We start from the raw sequence: 19726 nt of genomic DNA on the forward strand, positions 1-19726 counted from the left end.
TCAGTATTTTCTCACTTGCCAGCACTCCCTGAGTAGTGTCAGTCATTTTGGTGTCCTAGGACCTCCTGGGAGCTGCAACACTAACCCAAACTGGCAGTGAAGCTGATGTTTCATGAGGAAGAGACTAGTTTGATGGTAGGGAGCTTGGGCAGATCAAAGTAGGGGAAACAAGAGCCAGCTCAGAAGACAGTTTCATGTTTACTTAAAGCTAGTCTTGCCCTGAGGTCCGTTATATAAACTTATCATGAGAAAAAAAAAGACAGAAAACTCAAGGAAAGGGTAAGGACAGACCATACCCAGGTTTGCTTTGTGCATGCAGAGCATTGAATAGGCCTGTGGAGAAACAACTGCTTTGTTCCTCACCCTGCTCTTCTTTGACCTTCCCAGCACTCTTTGTACTTGGGGGCTTGCTGTTCTTCCCATCCACAGCCATTTCCTCATGCTCCATTTTCACCTCTGCACCCCAGGGTGAAAGGGCATGGAGAGACACGAGCTCCTGGAAGTCCTTGCTGGAAGATTTCACATCCTGAAGAAACGCCTCCGAGACCACACGGACCTTGGCCTCCTTCACTTCTTCCATCTTCTTGCTCATTTTCTCCACATCCTCTGCAGAGGCAGGATAGAAAGGGGAGAAAAAAAATGCATCCATGAGGTTTTAGACCTCAGCCTCTCCCTCTGGCCATGATTCAGGGCTCTGCAACATTTTGAAAACACAATTACTACTACACTGAAAATAACAACTCCACTACGTTTTGGATTCACCATGTTCTTTGGAGAGCCAAATTCCTCCTTGGTTCAAAGATACAGCTTGGGCTAGAGCAGGAGCTCCTGTTCTACCTGGCTGGTCCAGTTCTCCCTTTCCCAGATCTCAGTTGGACTTTTTGATGGATGGGAGCAGATCTCCCACCTCAGCAGTCAGTTTGCACAGCTCCAACACAGAGCAAGAGCAGACTCTAAGCTGCCAGCAGAGCAAACCAGTGCCCTCAAACACCCCCAGTCAGCTCTGGGGATTCTCCAAGGCAAGCATGGACACAGCCCTGAGCCCTCCTCACCCCAACAAAGGTGGCCAGCACACCACCATGGTCTGCCCACAAACCCCAGCTGCCCCTGACCCACGAGAGCCTTAAGGCACAGCCTGCCAGGCTGACTTGCTGGGTAAGCAAAACTCAAACAGCACACATCTGCCTACTTTTCCAAGCACATTCAGGCCATGTGTGCACACAAAACACTCCCCCTAATCCAAACACTGATCCCCAGACAGCTCTGAGGACAAGTGTCCTCTGTAATCTGCTCAGCCCTGTTAGCACTGCTGCCAGGAACCACAGCATGGCTGCTCACTCTGGGTGCTGATGCACAGCATGGCCTTGTTGGCTGTTGTGGTCATCTTTCCTCCCAGGTCCTCCACAATGCTCTTCACCTCCTCCTTGTTTTTTGACAGCTTCCCAACAACCAGGATCTTCATGTTGGTCAGTGGTTTGTCTAAAGGTTTGGAAATGACAAGTTAGCCACAGGCACAGCAAGCACAAAGTGACAGCATTTTCCCCCCTCTCTGTACAATCCCTCAGCTGGCAGGGACATGAGGGGCCAAGCAGGTCTGACCTGTGCTAAGCAAGCAGGAGGGAGCTCCCCTTCCCAGAGGAAAGGGAACCAAGCTCAGCAGCTGCCAACAAGCAGAAGGGATGGAAGACAGGGAAATGGTATGTAGGCACATTTGCTCTTTTCTTGGTTTGTTTTGTTAAGTAAAAAGAATCAGTCTTCTTTCAGCACTGTGCTATTAGGGACTGTGCTCTGCTTCGCTTTTCTTTTGATGCCTGGATAGCATGGGAGAAATTCACTGTCACATAAAAGCTCCTCCATTTCAAAAGGAAATCTTTTTTGGAGGGGCTGCAGAGAGAATTCTCTCTCAAGCAACACTGTTCCAGTCTTACAGGCAGTACAAGGTTCTACCATGGAGCAAACTGGTAACCATTGTGTTAACATTGCAATTCAGGCTGGTCCAGGACATGGCCAGTGCCCAAGAGCATATTTGCACTGCTGTAAGATAAATGCTATCAACACTAATTGACCAGCTGAGAGTTGTGCTTCCTCTTCTGCCGTCAACTCAGATTAGTTTGGTTGTTAGCAAACAAAGCAACCTGGCTTGAAATCTGGTCAACCTTTTGAGTTTACCTTCAGGGGACACTGGGGCTGGAATCAAATTGCTGATCAGAAACAAAACCTGGGTTACTTTGTCTTCATTGCTAAAATAATGTGATCTGGCTGAAGTTAACTGTGCAGAACTACTCCCACCTTTTTAACCAAGTTACAATAATGTCCTGCACCCAAAATTATGGCCAGAACTAGAAAGGCTGAATAAGAAAGAAGTCAGCATAGTACTTAACAGACAAGCTTTATCACCAAAGCATGCAATTCATTCCAGCAACCTACATAAGGTCCAACCTTTTGCCAGCTGGAGACAGCACATCTATTTTGCACAAGGGGAGTCAGTGATCAGCCAAATCTCAGGAGATGATTTAGAAACAAAACAATCCCCTGAAAAACCCTCTTGCCCTCAAAACCTAAATTTATGTGGAATATCCAGCATTAAGGACATCTCTGGATGGTCCCCAGGAAACCAAGTGAGGTGGCACTTTGAAGCAGGTCTCCCCTGAGACACAATTTGCAACATCAGCCTTTACATTTGTGATTCACTGCACACACATCACTTCCTCACAACCAACAAACACTGAAAATCATCTGTGAGTAAAGAGCAGAACCTCAAGCCCATGACCCCAGACACCCCAGGGCCTGCCTGTGCTGGGAAGATGAAGCACATGAGACACTTTTGTTTAATCAGGAGAGCTCTGCCTGCTTGACAGCAGAACAGTGGGACTGTGCAGGGTGGCACATTTATCTGGCTGGGGATGCCAGCCTGAACATCATCCTGTGCTCCACCACCAAGCCATGCCCAGGCAGACACTTACCTCTGGGTGCAGACACAGTCTCTGACAAAGGAGCAGATGCAGAGGGAGGAGGTGCTGAGTTCACAGTGGCAGTATCTGGAGGGAACACCCTGTCCTGCTTCTTACACTTAAATTTCTTCAGGTAAGGAATTTCCCGGAATTCCTGTGGGATGGAAGCATAAACAATTTAAAACCAACAAATATTATTATCAGATTTAAAGGATAAATTGAATGCTAGCCAGATGTTGGCATTTATTGCACATATTGGAAATTATTTTGATTCACACCAAGGTGGACAAAACCCCACTTTACTGACTGAGAAAACAAAGCTGGAAGAGGGTAAATGATGAGTTTCGAATCAAATCAGCAACATCACTTTCAATTTAATGTTACTGGAAGAAATATGAATTATTTATGCATTAGCTGCCTGCTGCTGGAGGGATGTGGCTGTGACAGGCCTTGCCTGCTGTCACAGCTGCTCAGTGCTGCAGCACACTCTGAACAAGCAGCAGTCAGTGCAGGATGCCACAGAGCAATCAGCTCAGAAATGTGCTTCAGAACATCAAATATGCAGCAAACACTCACCTTTGGGATCACCCAGTCTTTCCTGTTGGGAGTCTGTGTTTTGGCCACGCACTTGGTCCAGGCAGTGATGTCCCCTGAACAGTAATAAGCGTCACTCTTGAACACAAACTGCCCCTTGCACTGCTCACAGGGCAGCAGAGCTCCAAAGGCCATCCCATCTGCTACTCTGTCCAAGATCTACAGCAACAAAAACACAGAGCAGGTCATGGCAGGAGGAGGCTGAAGGCACACACACAACAACACAACTGCCAGGCTGCTGGCACAGACATTTCCAGCACACTCTGAACACAAACCAAGCCTCTCACTGCACTGATGGATGTATGATGCCTCAGAGACATGGCACAGGGCTCCTCCTGCTCACAACCCTGCGGAGATTCTCCACTTCAGTCAAGGAGAATTCTTAAAATTGAAATAAACTTAGAGAGGAAGAATGAAAACAATGATCTCTCTTTCTGTTCATGTTGTTTATAGGTATGTACCTTCAGAGTGGGCTATTCATGGTTCACCAATAGTGTGAAAAGTTTTACTTTGAGACCAATCAGGTTTCACCTTAGCAATCCTGGTTATAAAAGGATGCCACCTCTTAATAAAGTCTCTCTTTTTCACCTTCTGAACCATGGGGTCATTTCATCCGTCCCTGACTCAACAGTGTCACACCCCTGGCTCAGCCTCTCCTCTCCAGGAGGAGGGAGGTGATTCCTCTTCCTCAGAGAGAGTCTCCCCCTCTGCTCCACTCTCAAGAGACCCCACTTGAAGAGCTGCACTCAGATCTGGGGCTCCCACCAGAGCAAGGACAAAGATCTGCAGAAATGAGGCCAAAGGAGGGCCACAAAAATGACCAGAGGGTTTGAGCATCTCTCCTGTGAAGACAAGCTGAGACATGGGATTGCATAGCCTGGAGAAAAGGTCCCCAGGTCAGACCTTCCAGAACCTAAACAGGATCTGCAAGAACTTTACAAGGCCATGTAGTGTCAGGACAATGGCTTTCAACTGAAAGAAGGTATGTTTAGATTGGATATTAGGAACAAATCCTTCACTCCAAGGGTTGTGAGGAACTAGAACAGGCTGCCCAGAGGAACTGTGCATTCTCCATCCTTAGAAATGTTCAAGACTGGCTTGGATGGGGCTTTGAGCAACCTGATCTAGTGGGGTGGCATCCCTGCCCATGGCAAGGGGGTTGGAAAGAGATCTTTAGAGTCCCAACGGCACTGTCACATTTTCTGAAAAATCCTCTTTGCCCAGGATTCTTCTCCTGGGAAGCTGAGAAGCCTCATAGAAAAAGGAAAACAATTCTTATCTCATTTGCTTCTCCTGTGTTTTGCTGCTTTGGAATGTGGCTGAAGATTGTTTATCCAACATGTGAATTGTTTTGACTTAATGACCAATCATAGTCAGGCTGTGTTGGACTCTGAGGAGTCATTAATTTTTAATTATTATCTTTTAGCCTTCTGAAACTATCCTTTCTCTATTCTTTAGTATAGTTTAGTTTAGTTTAGTTTAGTATAATATAATATAATATAATATAATATAATATAATATAATATAATATAATAACAAATTAGCCTTCTGAGAACATGGAACAGATTCATTTTTCCTCCCCACAATGGGGGACCCCAAAAATACCACATTCCTTCCAATCCAACCCATTCTACAATCCTGTGGCTCAGGAGAACACACTCACCACACAGCACTGACCAGGCTGCCATGCCAGAACAGCCAGGGAGAAGAAGATATGTGCTACTGCATCTGAGCACATGAGGAGTAGGTGGGAATGTAGGCTCAGACAAGTCCAGGTTTTCCTGCCTGAGAGTATTCCATGACCATTTTGAGTCTAGACACCTCCCACATGCCAGCCCACAAAGAGTCTTGATAAATACAAATACTTTAAGCACTATGTGGCTCTGAAAGAGAGCAGGCTTTCACAAATTACATAGACCAAAATGGACTGTTTTTAGAAAAGAAACTGGGAAAGAATTTGTACAATTTTTGCTTCATTATGCATAATTTAACAGTTGAGGGAGGCCATGTGAAGTGCCTTAACTAACTTGCTCATGAAGAGCCAGTACCAAAAAGAAAATCCCATGGATTTTTTTGAGCGTAGCAGAATAAAGGCACCACACCAGGAAAAAGATGCTGAATTCAGCACTCACCACCACACCACCCTTCACAAGCAACACCAGAGTCCTGGGACAGAAGGACTGGGCTTTGCACCAAATTTCTTTTTAAAGTGTTACATCAGGAACATTCTTCAGACTTGTGGACCTTGCAGCAATATCGGGTCAGGTCGGCTTCACCAATTTCATCACCCCACACACACACAGAGCAACCCCAACCAAACTCACAGCATTCTCCCCTGAGGGGACTTCCTGCTTGTTGGCAATCAGCAGCTCCTTCAGGTCATTGGTGGAGCACACCTTCCTCAGCTCATCCTTGATGCCCCAGATCAGCTCTGTCTGCTCCTGTTGACAAAACCCAGCGGCTTAGAAAGCAAAGAGGCAAAGAACACTCCTCAAACTGCAGTATGGCACAAGGTTTTAGCAAGTCTGTGTTATATTACACACAAATTGGGAGATTAAGAGCTCCAAGAACCAGTAACTTTACCAAAAGGAAGAGTCACACCCACTTCTAAACACCTAAAACAGACCCTTAAAGTCACATCCTTCAAATATCAGTGCCCTTATTTAGAAAGCCTCAACATTCCTTACAACATTCCCTACCTAGCTGACACTGAGAGCAGTGGGGATGTGGCAGCATTTGAGCCTTCCAGAAAAAAAAAAATCACAAATGCTGATTGCCGCTGTTCTTTCTTTAAGGTAACTAAGCATTGGAGGAATTTCTACCAGATCAGACACCTGCAGCAGTGTGGAGAAGCATGCATATTCTTTTGGGGTTTTCTACAGAACTTGAAAGGGTTAGGAAGCAAAGAAGCATCCTAAAATATCTCAGATAGTTTCTGAATGTTATCCCCTGGCTACAGTTAAAAATGTAGTCTGCCCTGGAAGAAGTGGTTTACTGGGTAAAGTGGTGTAATTTGCAGTGTTAATGATCATGCTTAATGAAATGCTGTTAAAAAAAAGTGAACCCAAACTTAACCCTGATCCACAAAGTGCCTTCATTTGTCCAAAACATCTGCACTGCAGCAGCAAAATCTTAAAAATATCTTTTTTGAAAATTATGGTACTGCCACACAACAAAAAAAGCTTTTGTACAAAACCAGAGCCAGTGTTTTTCTACAGCTTCATTAAGACCTCAGTTAAAGCAAAGTCAGATTGTTAGTTTTTTTCCTTGGCAACTTTTAATAAATAAAAAATTCCTCAAGCTCTACTGATGATTCCTCCCACAATATCCTAAAAGTGACAGGCAGAAAGCTGTGATCTATCACAATTTGTACCCATGAACTGAACACATCTCACCAGAGGGTGAAAAAGATTTGATTTTTCATTAACCTAGTTGCACTAGATTAATGCACAAGTTGCATTAATCTAATCTTTATTGCTATTTAATTTTTACAATGAGCTATTTATTGTTTTCCAAGCTTTTCTGCAATAGTGCTCAGGCTCCAAGCTCCAGCCAGCTGATACATGAAGGAGCCCAGAACCAGCCTCTCAGAAAAAAGGCATTTAACCTAATCTCTTTAAATCCAATAAACCCAAGTCCTAGAGAACATCCTTCCTGTCTTTGGAGAGAAAGGAGCAGGGTGAATTCCCTTCAGCAAAGCCTCAGTGACAGCACAAGGATGGGCTGTGCTGCCATTGCTCTCTCTGGGTACAAAGCACAGCCTTCTCTAGAGGCTCTTCCAGAGACTTCCAACCAAGCAGTTCTTAGGTTGTGAGCAGCTAAAACTCACCTTCAGCTGTTTCTGCTGCTTGGATTCTTTCTCTTTTTCTTTTTTCTGCTTCTTTTTTGCAACCACGTTTCCATCTACCTCTTCTCCTTTTCTCTTTCTAACAGAGAAAAACAAAACAAAACAAAACCACACAAACATGAAAGGAAGTTGTTGAAACGGCTGTCCAGCAGTTACCAGAGCTCAGATTACTGACTGCCAATATCTGCAAAGCCTTGAATATCCTCAGTTTTGGCAGGCAAATCCATTTTTCAAATTCCTCAGTGCTAGAGTATAGACCTGCACTTGGCTCTGCAATGTGAGCTGCCTCAATCAGGTCAGGTGCACTCAGAGGTTTTCCACAGGGTAACTGTGGTGTGGGAGAAGAGCACGTGAAAGACTGCAACATTCTCAGGCATATTCATCTATATTCATCTCTTTTCATCTCATCTATTCATCTGTACACCAAAGGCATAACTGAACAGCTCTCCAAATTTGGGGAGGTGTAGCAACGCGAGTTAAAAAGACCACAGTGTCTTTCAGCTGAATCACCAGCTTGATCAGCTTAGGCAGTCTATACTGAAATAAAGGACAGCAAACACAATACTTTAATGAATTAACACACTGGGAAACTAAGGGAGTATTTCCCTAGTTGGGTATTTCTCAACTCCCTAGGAGTATTTCCAATATTCCCTAGGAGTATTTCCCTAGGTGGGTATTTCCCACCTAGCTTCTCTTCAAACTGGAATTAAGTCAGGGCTCTGAAACCAAACCGGTGCAAGTTTCTAGAAACTTTCAGTGCAAGCATTGGAAAATGCTTCCAGGCTCACAGTGCTTTTGTCATGTACTTTTGGGAGTTGCATGTGTGGAAATTTTTTGCTATTTGCTACTTAGAGCTGAAGGGAGAAGTTACAGAAAACACTGCTCAAGAAAGACTAGAAAAAGAAAGCCAAATGAAAACTGGGGGATTTTGGCAGACTTCAGAGTGACAAGGGACTTCAGAAGAAGATAGTTTTTGTTTCCAGAGTCATGTCATCCCCTTTGTCTGCCTGGAGTGTGCTCTCCTTGGGAGGATGCCAAGGGAAATTCTATCCCAGCTGAGATAGGACAGGCCTGCAACTCGAGGCAGAGCACAAACACAGCCTGGATCACACACCCCATTTTGAGAGATGCTTTCTGTTATGAAACATCAGCCAGTTCTCTTTTTAAGAAAGCCTCTCTCAACTTTGTAAGCTGTGGCTGAGGGTTAAGCCATGAAGTTTGACATTTCTGATTGCTCTTCTATTTACAATTTTAAACAGTTCCCTTTCTAGGAGGTACTCTCCTCCCAGAGACTCCTGCATGAGACCTGGAGTTCAAGTAACTTGAATTCCCTAAAATTCCCTAAGTGCTCACTTTATTTGCAGTGGCCACACCAGCCCACCATCAGCACCTCTGACCAAACCACAGCTCAGAGCACTTTGAGGGATTGGTTTGGCAGAAGATTTCATCCTCCAGCTGTGCCCTGCCAGCTGCCATCAGTGAGCAGGGGCTGTGTGCACATCTCCCTGCCTCATGGTGGGGGGAAAGAGCCTCACTGTGCTGCCAGCAACTGCTTCAGAAAAACCTCTGCAAGACCAGAGCATCCACTGAGCCCTATCAAGAGGACAATGACTTCTCTGAGTTATAACAGTCAGGGGTGCACAACAGAATCTGTGAAAAGCTTCCCAGCCTGAGTGCAAAGCGTTCTGCACCTTCCCAAAGCAGGATTAAGGATGTCAGTGCTCAGGAGGGGTGCCCAGCCTGGGTATCTGCAGAGCCTGCTGACAGCCAGGCTGCCTCCAGCAAGCCAGCAGTGACTCCCACACTGTAACTTGTCTCCTGAAGGAGCCAATCCAGCACAGCAGCCCCTGGAAGGTGATCACTCTGCTGAGAGACCCTGTGACCCAGGGAATGCAGCCAAATTCCAGCAGCAACTCTCTTTTGGCAGCTTCTCCTCACAGTCAAGGGGCAGCAGTGCAAGTCACAGCACCTGCTCCAGCCATGGAACAAACCATGGAGTGGGAGGGATCATCCCAGCTGCAGGGAGGCACAAAGCTATGGCTCACCACCTTCTCTGCCATGCCCAAGGCTACAGCAAACACCAATCAATTTATACAGCCTGGAGAAGGGAATGGCAAAGCTGACTTCATCTTGCAGCTTCCCAGAGCAGCACATTTTAGAACAATGTGTAAACTACACCCTCACTGACACCAGAACACACACACACACAAGGATCTTCCATCCTTGGGCCACACAACCATGTGTTGCCCACCTCAGTGGAGTGCTGCTGTGTACACCCCCTCTCCTGCTGACAGGTACAGCCCAACAGCTTGCTGGAAGGACTGGCATTTCCCAGGCAATGCCAACCACTCCTCACCTTCAGGGAAGCCACACAAGATTTATTCCAACCTCAGAGGAGATGAAGAGGGAAGTGAGCTGTCCCACTGTGGCCTGGCCCTTCCTGACCATCTACTCTATTTGTCACAATCACCTTTTCCCCTCCCTACAATGAAAACGTGGAAAGGATAAAGCAAGCAGCCCAGCAGGGAGCAACAAGGACTCCTTTTTTCACCTCCTCTCTGTAAAGCACTGCCAGACTGTTGGTGACCTGAGCACTCAGCATTTGCCTCAGGTCACCTCTGCAGCTAATCCAGTGCTGCATGACAGCTCCAGAGTGGCACTTTGCTCCTGACCTGGGCAGCAATTCCATCTGAACAAGTGAGGCAGAAAACACAGGGAGTATTACAGCTCAGAGCAGGAGGACAAAACACACACTGCCAAAGAAATGCTGTCAAAAGGAGCTCACAAGCTGCTCCTGCATTTCCTACACCAGCATTCAGGCATTCTTTCCACAGAGAAGCTGCAGGCAAGGACACAAGATCCTCCTTTCCCAGCTCTGCAGAGTGTTAGTGCTTGAGCAGGACAGCCCACAGCCCAAGGGAGGGCTGCATGTCTCACCCAGAACGGGCTGAGAAAGGAGCCAGGATCCTTGCAGCAAATCCTCCCGTATTTGGTCTTCACAAAGAAAGGATTTTCCAACTTATTCTGGGTAGCCCTGCTCCACACCTCACCCCTCCCATCTGAAAAAGGCAATCTCAATGCCACTCTTACACAAAGGGCTGACATGGCACTCCCCAAGCCTGAGATTATCCTCAAAGTATGGGCTGGACATGCAGCAGCAGCACCTGAATTTAGATGTGTCACATCTCAACTGCACAGACTTCTGACTCAAGATACAATTCTAATGCAGCATATTTAGAAATACCTTTAAAGATCATTCTGAGAATCTCACTTGCAACAGACACTTTAATATAATTTCTGCAAGAGGCTGTAATTTCTGTTATCTGATTGAATGCACAAGGTGAATTATCTGAGGTAACTGCATCTCATTCAGGTTTCTGGAGTGTTCTTCCTTTGGCTTCTCCATAACTCCTGTGCTTTCTTGGCAGCAAAACCACCAGACAGTTAGCACACCACACTCCTCCACTCATGCTGTTTATTTACACTCTCACCCATTATTTTTGTTTGACAGGCAATGATTTTTCCAGCTGACCCTTGCCACCCCTGGCTCAAGCAGAGCCCAAAGAGCAGAAGGCAGTGGAGCACAAGAGCCAGCCAGCAAGTTCAAGGCTGAGGAGCTTGTTCAGGAGGTGCTTAGAAAGCAGGAAAGATGAGACATCCTGCTGCTTTTCTGGCATGAGGTCCTGGTTCACATTACCCTCCATCTCCAGTGCAAGCTTTTTTCCACTGCAATTCTGGGCTTTTATTTACACAGTGACTTGGCAAATTACTCTGTGGCCTTTCTTTACAAAGCCTTCATACTCTGCATAGCATCCCAGAAGTGGCCCAGAAAAGCAGAGTCAGGGCAGACAAGGGAAGCACTCACACAGTCAAATCTCTGGAGCTTTGCTGAGGACATGGGAGAAAACTACAAATAACCCTGTTAAACTCCCTGTTCTAGGACAAAGCAGAACTCACATCTCAGCACAAAAAGCAAAGGACTACTTGAAAACCTGTAAGTGCATTAAAATACTGCACTTCTGCTTACACTAAGCAATGCACACAGAGGTAAAATCCCTGCATGGAATACACATCTCCTCCTGGCCTCTGCCAGTTCAGCTGAGAGAGGTGAACAGAACAGAACCTGACAGGGCTGTGGCCAAAGCCCCACGCTGGGTGCTGCAGGGCTCTCCCCACAGCACTGCCAAATGCTTCTGGAGCAGTGGCTTGCCAAGGAACTGCACACCACACACATCAGCTGCATTCCTGAAGGACCAATGCTGGCAAAGACTGCACAGCTGTGACATGGCCACAGCTTCTCAGAACAGACCTCAGCCTCACTGGACATTTTCATGGTGAATCTTTGCAAAAGCAAAGCTGAATTCAGTCTAAAATCCACACAGACAAACCCAATGTTTCCCCATGACAAGATCTTCCTAATTTGTAGGATCCAGAAATACCTAATGTTCCTTCCTTCAAGGGGACAATGCAACACTGGTTTGTGTTATGAAGCATGACTCCAGGCAAAGTCAGTTCAAGAACAAGTAACAAAAGCTTACATTAAAAAAAGAAAGATTCACAAAGCTAGCAAGTCACCTGGAAACACCTCTCTGTCAGTACAGGTCCTGTCAAGAGCCTCCACTGCAAATCTCAATGCAAGGCAATGAAATTTCAGACATACTATAAAAGATTCAGCAAACAAAAGCATCCAAGTGGAAGCACTACATGGCCAATAAACACCATTATCAGACTCAGTGCCTGTCACAGTTCAGAAGCTCATAGATAAAAGATGTCAAATCAATTCTCTAACAAGTGGTTTGAGCAGAGAAACCACTGCTGATAACAGTATCACACAAGGAGACAGAGAGCCCAGTATCCTTTTGTACTACACAAGCATTATTTTATGGTTGAAAGCCCTGAATCAGCCCTCCAAGTCACACCTGCAGGTCTCTGCATTTCCTCAAGCAGTCACAGGGGGCAGGACTGCAGGTTCCCAGGGACAGGGAATGTCTGTTGTCATCTGCCTGAAGGATTAAACCTTCCTATGACCAATATTCCTCCAACAGAGGCAACAACATCCCCCAACATTCATCACGGATGTACTTAAAGGCAATGCCTCCTCCAGACAACACAATTTCCTACACTCACCACCTACCCCTCACTCTTGGTAGCTGGGAGCTGCTTCTTCAGAGTCTCTTTATCCTCAGCTTTGAGGATACTGAAGCCCAGGAGCTGGGAGGCGCCGTAGGCAGGGAGGAATCCCAGCTCGGCCCGGCGGCTCACGAAGCAGTCGGGGTGGTACCAGTTATCAATCATCCCCAGCTGGGGCTTCTCAGGATGCACCATCTTCTTGGAAATCCTGATCTGGCCCTGAGGGGGATCAAAGTGACACAAGAGCAGTTTTCCAATTTGTAAGGACCCAGAACAATACCTAATGTTTCGTGTTTCAAAGGGGGACTAATGCAACAATGGGTTTTGTGTTATGAGAGACTGGCGTCGTTCCAGACAGGTTACACAACTTACATTAATAAAAAGAAGATTAAAAGCAGCAAGTCCCTGGAACTCGCTTTTACTGTCCAGTACAGGTCCTGTCACGAGCCCTCCTGCAACATCTATGCCGGCAAGGGACAATTTCAGCTTCTTAAAAGAGTGCAGATACCAAGAGCATCCAAGGGAAGCAGCCAGCCAGATAGAAGACGATTATCCAGCCAGTGCGGGCACAGTTGGAAGCTCATGGGATAAAAGATGATAAACTAATTCTCTAATAGGTGGCTTGGCAGAGAACACACTGCTGAAGCTGTATACACAAGGAGATAAGAGAGAGTATCTTTTGGATGGCAAGATGATTTATGGTTTGGCCTGACAGCTCTCAGTCAGACCTGCAGGTTCCTTTTCCCAAGCATTAAGGGGGGCAGTGCCTCAATCCAGGAAGGATTCTGTGTGCCACTGCCTGAAGGGACAGATGTCCCAAACAATATGTCCTTTGAAACAGGACAAAACACCCCCAAACATTTATTCATGGAGACTATAAGGACATGCTTCTACCAGAAGACATTTCCCTGCACTCACCAGATACACCTGACTTTGGTGCTTAGGAGAGCCTTCTAAAAGGCTCTTTCTCTCAGACTTTTGAGTATGCTGAAGCCAGGGTTTTGGGAGCCCGTAGGATGGGAAGTCCAGGTGGCGGGCGGAGAAGATGGGTGGTACAGTTTCAATCTCCCCACTGGGCTTTCTCAGTGAATGCAATTCCCTTCTTGTTAATTGATCTGGCCCTGAGGTCAAAGTGACACAAGACCCCAGTGGTAGGCATTCTGGAGGGGGCATGTTGTTACAGGTTACCAACAATGATGCTTACTAAAAGTCTGTAAAGCAGTAACAGTTCCTCCATTGAAGTCTGCAACTTTTGTTCAAACCCTTTCACTACAGTTCCTCTACCATTTTCATTACTCTTGCTAGGCTGAAAAAGTCATCTTTGAAGGCAGTTTTCTGTTCAAAATCCACTTAAACTGGGTAATCCTGTTGTCTTTATTCCAACTTCCAGTAAGCTTACCAAGCAAAACTCACATGAACAAGCTTCATAAAAGCACACCTCATAATTAACTTTATGCTCATAATTAACTTTATGTCCCTATCACTCAAACATCAATGCTAATATGATCTTATCCTATTTTACTGCAAATTGCCTTTCAGATGTCCAACAAGTAGGTGGTTTGCAGTGCAGCAACAAGCAGGAAAAGCTGCAGTTAGTGGTGGTTCCCTTGCCACTGAAATGTTGGTGAGCAGCATTCTCAGCCTGCTCCAAGACCCAAGTGAAAGGAGGGATCTCCAGGCTTGAAGCTCAGGCTACCATGCCTGAGGGATGCCTTTACTGTCAGCTGTCCAGGACACAGCTGCTGCTCAGACTCAGAAATGCAGCTCTGCAAGTGCTTTCCATATGCAGGACAGACAGGAAACAATTATAAAAGGAACTGTTTCAATTAAAACTGGTGAGAGAAAAGATGGGATGGAGAACTTTTTTACCTTTTCTATTTTCTGCTCACAGCCTTTGCAAGTACTTCTGTTAGACTTGGCATATTCTGCAGCAAAGTCATTCAGGCTCTTCTCAGCCTTACCACCTCCTTCCTGTTCCCCTCCTTTTCCTGGAGAACAAAGCAAATACAGAATTCAGCTTTAGTACGCATTCCCTTATTTTCTTATTCTCTGCCCCAGATTGTTAGCAGTCTGCATTAATAAACCTCTTGGGTTCCAGCCACTCATTTGTCCAGAATCTGAACAGAGAGCAGGACAAGCAGTCCATGCTCTAAAGCACCAAAGAGCCACCACAACCATGCACTGAGCTGAAGGTACCACTAAGACAACACAGCACAACAAACTAAACACACCAATCATGATAACATGAAATGTTTTTCAATATATCTGCCAAGTGACTTGGCTTTTTCTCCTCACTGATTTAACATGCTGGATGACACTGTCAGCATCCTCACCCTGCAGTGTGGAGACATCTCAGCAATTCTGACATCACTCACTGAAGTGATGTGGGCATCAAATCACCATAATACAGCACAGTAAAAGACAGCACAGCTCCAGATGAACCTCCAAACACCAGGAGGCTTCAGCCTACCTCCTCCAGGGCCTCCAGTTTCAATGGCTTTCTTGATTTTCTCCTGATCTTCCCAGCGAAGCTCGGGGAAGCCGTCAATGTCTGCGTGGGACACGAGTCGAGCCCGCTTCCAGAAGCAGCTGTAGTGGTGCCAGTGAGGGACTTTGCCATCAAACATGGGGGACTGGCAAAAAAAAGCACATCAGGCCAAGATGAAACCATCCAAGCAGGTTCAAGGGGGAAAACAAAACAAAGCCCAAAATAAAAAGGAGTATATGGGTAAAAGCACGCAATTTCTTCTTTCTATTTTTCTTTAGATCAAGAGATGGATACTATTTAGGACAAAGTCTAAGAAGAAAATCTAATAAGACAGACAAGCTGCTGGAGAGACTTTCCCAAAGTGGAAAGACACAGAAGGAGCATTTAGCTAGCTTAACCAGTCCATCACCCTGCTGCTCAGACCATCTGTTTTACTGAAAGAAAAAAAAAAAATCACAACCTCAGCATGGCTGCACCAGCCCCTCATGCTGATGCAGCCTCACTGCACAACCCCTTTGAGAGCCACTTCTCAAGTAAACAGTCTCTATGCTGGAGAACCCATGGCAGGCACAAGATAAGAAGGGCAGCTCCAAGGATTGTGGCCTGAGGTAACTCCTGAGTGGCCTGCAGGAGGTGGAGACAAAATTCAGTGGGAACACCAGAGCCCAATTAAAATTCTGCATCAGAGGTCGACAGCAGGCCACAAAGATGATCAGAGGGTTGAAGAACCTCTCCTGTGAAGACAGGCTGAGAAAGTTTGGGGTATTCAGCGTGCAGAAGGCTCCAGGGCTATCTTACAGCACTTTCCAATACCTGAAGTGGGCCTACAAGTAGCTGGAGAGGGAATTTTCACAAGGGCTTGTAGTGATAGGGTAGTGAGGCACTGGGAAAGGTCACCCAGAGAAGCTGTGGCTGCCCCATCCCTGGGAGTGTTCAAGGACAGGCCGGATGGAGCTCTGAGCAACCTGATCTGCTGGGGGGCATCCCTGCCGACAGCAGGGCTTGGAACTGGATCATCTTCAGGGCCCCTTTCAGACCAAACCATTCCATGATCCTGGGATCAGGACAGAAACACCACCCAAATCTTCCCTGAAGTGCAGCTCCAGAGTGCCCTGCCCCACACCAAGCACTTGTTTAAAACTCAGACACAGTGGGTACCATCCTGGCATTGTTCCAGTTACCCACCAGGCAAAATAACCTTACAGTGGTTTGGCTGCAAATAACTCACACAAACAGCTGCTGTACTAATAATACTCAGTGCTGTGTAATTATAATTGCTGATGATACAGAACTAACGACCTAGGAAAGCCTTCCATGTGTCACTCACCAACAGGAGGGAGATCTCCAAGCCAAAAACACCAGCAGAGCTTTCTGCATGAGCAGGAAGGAAAAGGAAAGGGCACCAAAGACCACAGCATGGCACCAGGACATCTGAGAGCCCAAACTACAGCCAACCATCTACCCAAACTGTAAGAGGGTGTGGGAATCTACACAATTAGAGGGTTTTGGGAAAGCTGCAAAAGGCAGGCCACAGAGGCAGTAGGACTGTGATTAGAGCTAAGCAGCAGCCATGAAATAGGTTAGCAAAAAAATTATTTAAGGACAAATAGAACAATGGTCTGTGTATTAACACTTGTCTGGAATAACTCTCTAGGCTACCGAAAAGTTTATCTAGCAAGATATTAGGAAGTTTGAAGCTTAATAATGGAGCTCTGTGCATTGTGTTTTAAGGCTTGCAAGCAGGTATTGTATTTGAAATACACAAGCATTGTTTTAACCAAAGGTACCTGTGCTTATGGTAATTGGATAGAACTACTGTCAATGTGCTTTTGCTTTGTGTGATTCGTCAAAAAACTTATAAAGTAAGTTGTAACACTGAGTTCTTAGTCTGCTGCCTGAGATGTGAGCTGCTGGCATCTTCCCACTGTCATAACCATTTATTGAAAGTGATGCTGGAAAATACAACAGCTCAAAGCACGTTCCAGAGCAGCCCCGTCACGTTTGTGATTTGTACACAGCCCTCAGCCAGCGTCAAAGGACATTTTTATTTCCAGATGGGCTCTTCCCACAAGCCAGGACTGCATACCCAGCTACCCTCACAGCATCACAGCAGCCACCCTGCAGATGCTCTCAATGTGTCTGTAAGTCACATGCAATGCAATTTTGACACTGCAATGTGGACCCTGGGCTTGTGTCTAGAGCTGTGCAGGAGGACTCGAGGCTGGTCCCAACACAAAGGCTTTGAGGGCACTGGGGAGTACAAAAGAGAGCAGAGCTGGCCCATCTTTAAGACAACCATACAAACAGTGAGTAATCTCCCCAACATGGAGTTTCAGACTCTTCTCTGTGTGGAAAATGAAACCTCTAGGCAAGCTGGCCCTTATTTACACAACTTCTCTCAGCTCACCTATCTCTAGACCATAGTTTCCTAAACAAACTAAGGAAGAAAGAGACCGATTCACTTTCATAGTGCCCGTTCAGATAACAGAAACCACTCAGCTCCAGCTGGAAGCAAAAGACAGAGCTGTGCTGGTCCTGCAGGGCCTGGGTGCCTGCCCTGTGCCAAGCAGAATCCCAGTGCCATTCAGAGCCCTTCACTTGAGGAACCAAAACAAAAGGGAGGGTACAGGAGGCACAACTATGGCCTTGGTGTGTATCTGCCTTTAATTTCTTCAGCACAGTTTGCAGAAGAGCTCGATGCACTGGCGCTGGCACAGAGGCTGCTCTGCAGGGATTTGCCCAGGAAAAACAAGGGACCCGTGTGCTCTGGTGAAATTCAGGCATTTACAGCGGGATGCTCAGCAGCACGCTGTGCTCTGCTGGTACAAAAACTGGCACAGCAAGCAAACTCAAGAGGTTGTGGGGAAAACAAATAAAAACACAAGTGCTTGGTGTAAGACCCGCAGTTCTGGGGATATCTGGCAATGAAAGGCTCTGTGAGGAATGTCATGGTCCCCAGGAGCGCTCTCCATAAACCAAACCCTGGCGAGCCAGACCACAATTCCTGACCCCCTCACTGATGAAGGGCAACCCAGCCGCATCAGCCTCAGCTGCTGGGCAAGCCAGGAAGGGGGAACAAACGTGAGGAAGGGGGAACGAACGTGAGGAGGAAGCCGAGGAGCCGCAGCCGGAGCAGGGGAGGAGGAGGAGCAGCTCAGGGCAGCGTGAGGGCAGACAAAAGGAGAGGCAGCGGGAACACGTGCGAGCCAACGCCGCAGCTCGGCCCCGCACCTTCCCCGGGGAAGGAGGCTCTGGGTAACAAAGGCCCGGGCAGGTATTTCCCCTCCGGGACAGCAGCTTCGCCTCCAGCCCCGCCCGGCAGCCAGCAGGGCCCCGCGGCCCCGGCGAGGCCAGGGGGGACCGGGCCCTTCCTCCCCGCCTCGCACAAGCGGAGCCGCCTCCCCCAGCGGCACAAGTGAGATATAAATAACCCTGTCTAGAGCTACATCCTCCACACCCGGCTCCTCGGGACCCACAACATCCATCCATGCATCCATCCATCCGCAAGGCTTTGCGCTGACACGTCCTTGCTCGCCTTCCGCAGACACACACACAACACAAACACACGTAAGCCTTTCACAGCAACCTTTCACAGCAACACCCCCAAACTCAGCCCGCCCCCAGCACGCCGCAGAGTCCCTCCATCCCCGGGATAGCGGCGATTCCCTCCGCATCCTCCCGCAGCGGGCAGGGATGCCGGCTCCAGGCACAGCTCCCAGCCCCCTACACAGAACGGGGCTCTTCCCTTCCTTCTAAAAGTAAACCAAGCAATCCTTTCCCCAAAAGGCAAATAACACCACGAGGCCGGCGGAGAGCGCACCGCGCCTTCGCGGCCCGCTCGCCGATTGCGGTTCCGCTGTTTCAGCTCAGCGAGACCACCCGGGTCCGCCCGCTCCTCTCCTTTTCTCCCATCCGGGGCTGCCCCAGCCTCTCGCCGCTTTCGGGCCGCAGTTCCTCTGCCTCGCATGCAAAGCGCGCACCGAGTGGGGATTCCCCGGCCCGGCCGGGACACCGAGCCGCTTCCCGAGGTACGGGAAAGCCCAGCCGCGGAGCTCGCCTCGGCCCCCGCACGGCAAAAGCGCCTCTGTGCGCCCCCCGGCCCCGCACGGTGAACTGTGCACGGCTTGCGCTCCAGCCGCCCCCGCAGCCCGGGGAAAGCGGCTCCCCCCGGCCGGGAGCGCTGCGGGCACGGCTGCCCCGGGCACCGGCGCTGCTGCGGACACGGCGGCGAGCGAAGCCGCCTCTGTTAAAAATAGGCTGCGCTCGCCCCCGCAGCAGCGAAAGGCGCGGCCGAGCAGCTCCGGAGCACCGCGGAGGGAGCGGAGCCGCGGGCTGGCCCCGCCGCCGGCGGTACCGAACGGAGCGGCCGGATCAGCCCGCCCCCCGCCCGTGGCGGCCCCGCCACGCGGTACCTGCACCATGAGCGCCAGGCGTAGTGAGTCCTTGGCGATGCTCTCGCCGCATTTCTTGCAGGAGGCGCGGCCGCTCTTGGCATACTCGGCCCGGTACAGCTTCTCCGCTGGCTCCGCCATCGCCGCCGCTCCCGCGCCCGCCGCCGCCGCCCCGCCCCGCGCCGCGCGCCCGCCGCCGCCCCGCCCGCGGCAGCACCAGCCGAGCGCCGAGCGTCCAACCTGCCTGGCCGGCCGGGTGGATCCGCTACTCGGGCATCGATTGCGCAGGCCTGGAGGTTCATCCTGTGTATCAATGGGAGGCGGG

General features: G+C 48.3%; 1 protein-coding gene across 1 annotated transcript in view; it reads right to left on the reverse strand.

Annotated features, from left to right (window-relative positions):
* PARP1 (poly(ADP-ribose) polymerase 1) overlaps positions 1-19561 on the reverse strand; it is a 32728-nt gene extending 13167 nt beyond the window's left edge. The window contains exons 1-10 of the mRNA XM_064709505.1: positions 19423-19561; positions 14993-15155; positions 14392-14510; positions 12527-12741; positions 7375-7471; positions 5870-5986; positions 3528-3704; positions 2964-3105; positions 1339-1479; positions 364-606 (exon numbers count right to left, since the gene is read on the reverse strand). Of these exons, the coding sequence (XP_064565575.1) occupies positions 364-606; positions 1339-1479; positions 2964-3105; positions 3528-3704; positions 5870-5986; positions 7375-7471; positions 12527-12741; positions 14392-14510; positions 14993-15155; positions 19423-19542 (1534 nt within the window). The 5' untranslated portion in view covers positions 19543-19561. The remainder of the gene's footprint in view (positions 1-363; positions 607-1338; positions 1480-2963; positions 3106-3527; positions 3705-5869; positions 5987-7374; positions 7472-12526; positions 12742-14391; positions 14511-14992; positions 15156-19422) is intronic.
* Positions 19562-19726: the final 165 nt, after the last annotated feature.

Source organism: Zonotrichia leucophrys, chromosome 3, assembly GCF_028769735.1.
Source record: "Zonotrichia leucophrys gambelii isolate GWCS_2022_RI chromosome 3, RI_Zleu_2.0, whole genome shotgun sequence".
In the NCBI taxonomy this organism is placed as follows: Eukaryota; Metazoa; Chordata; class Aves; order Passeriformes; family Passerellidae; genus Zonotrichia; species Zonotrichia leucophrys.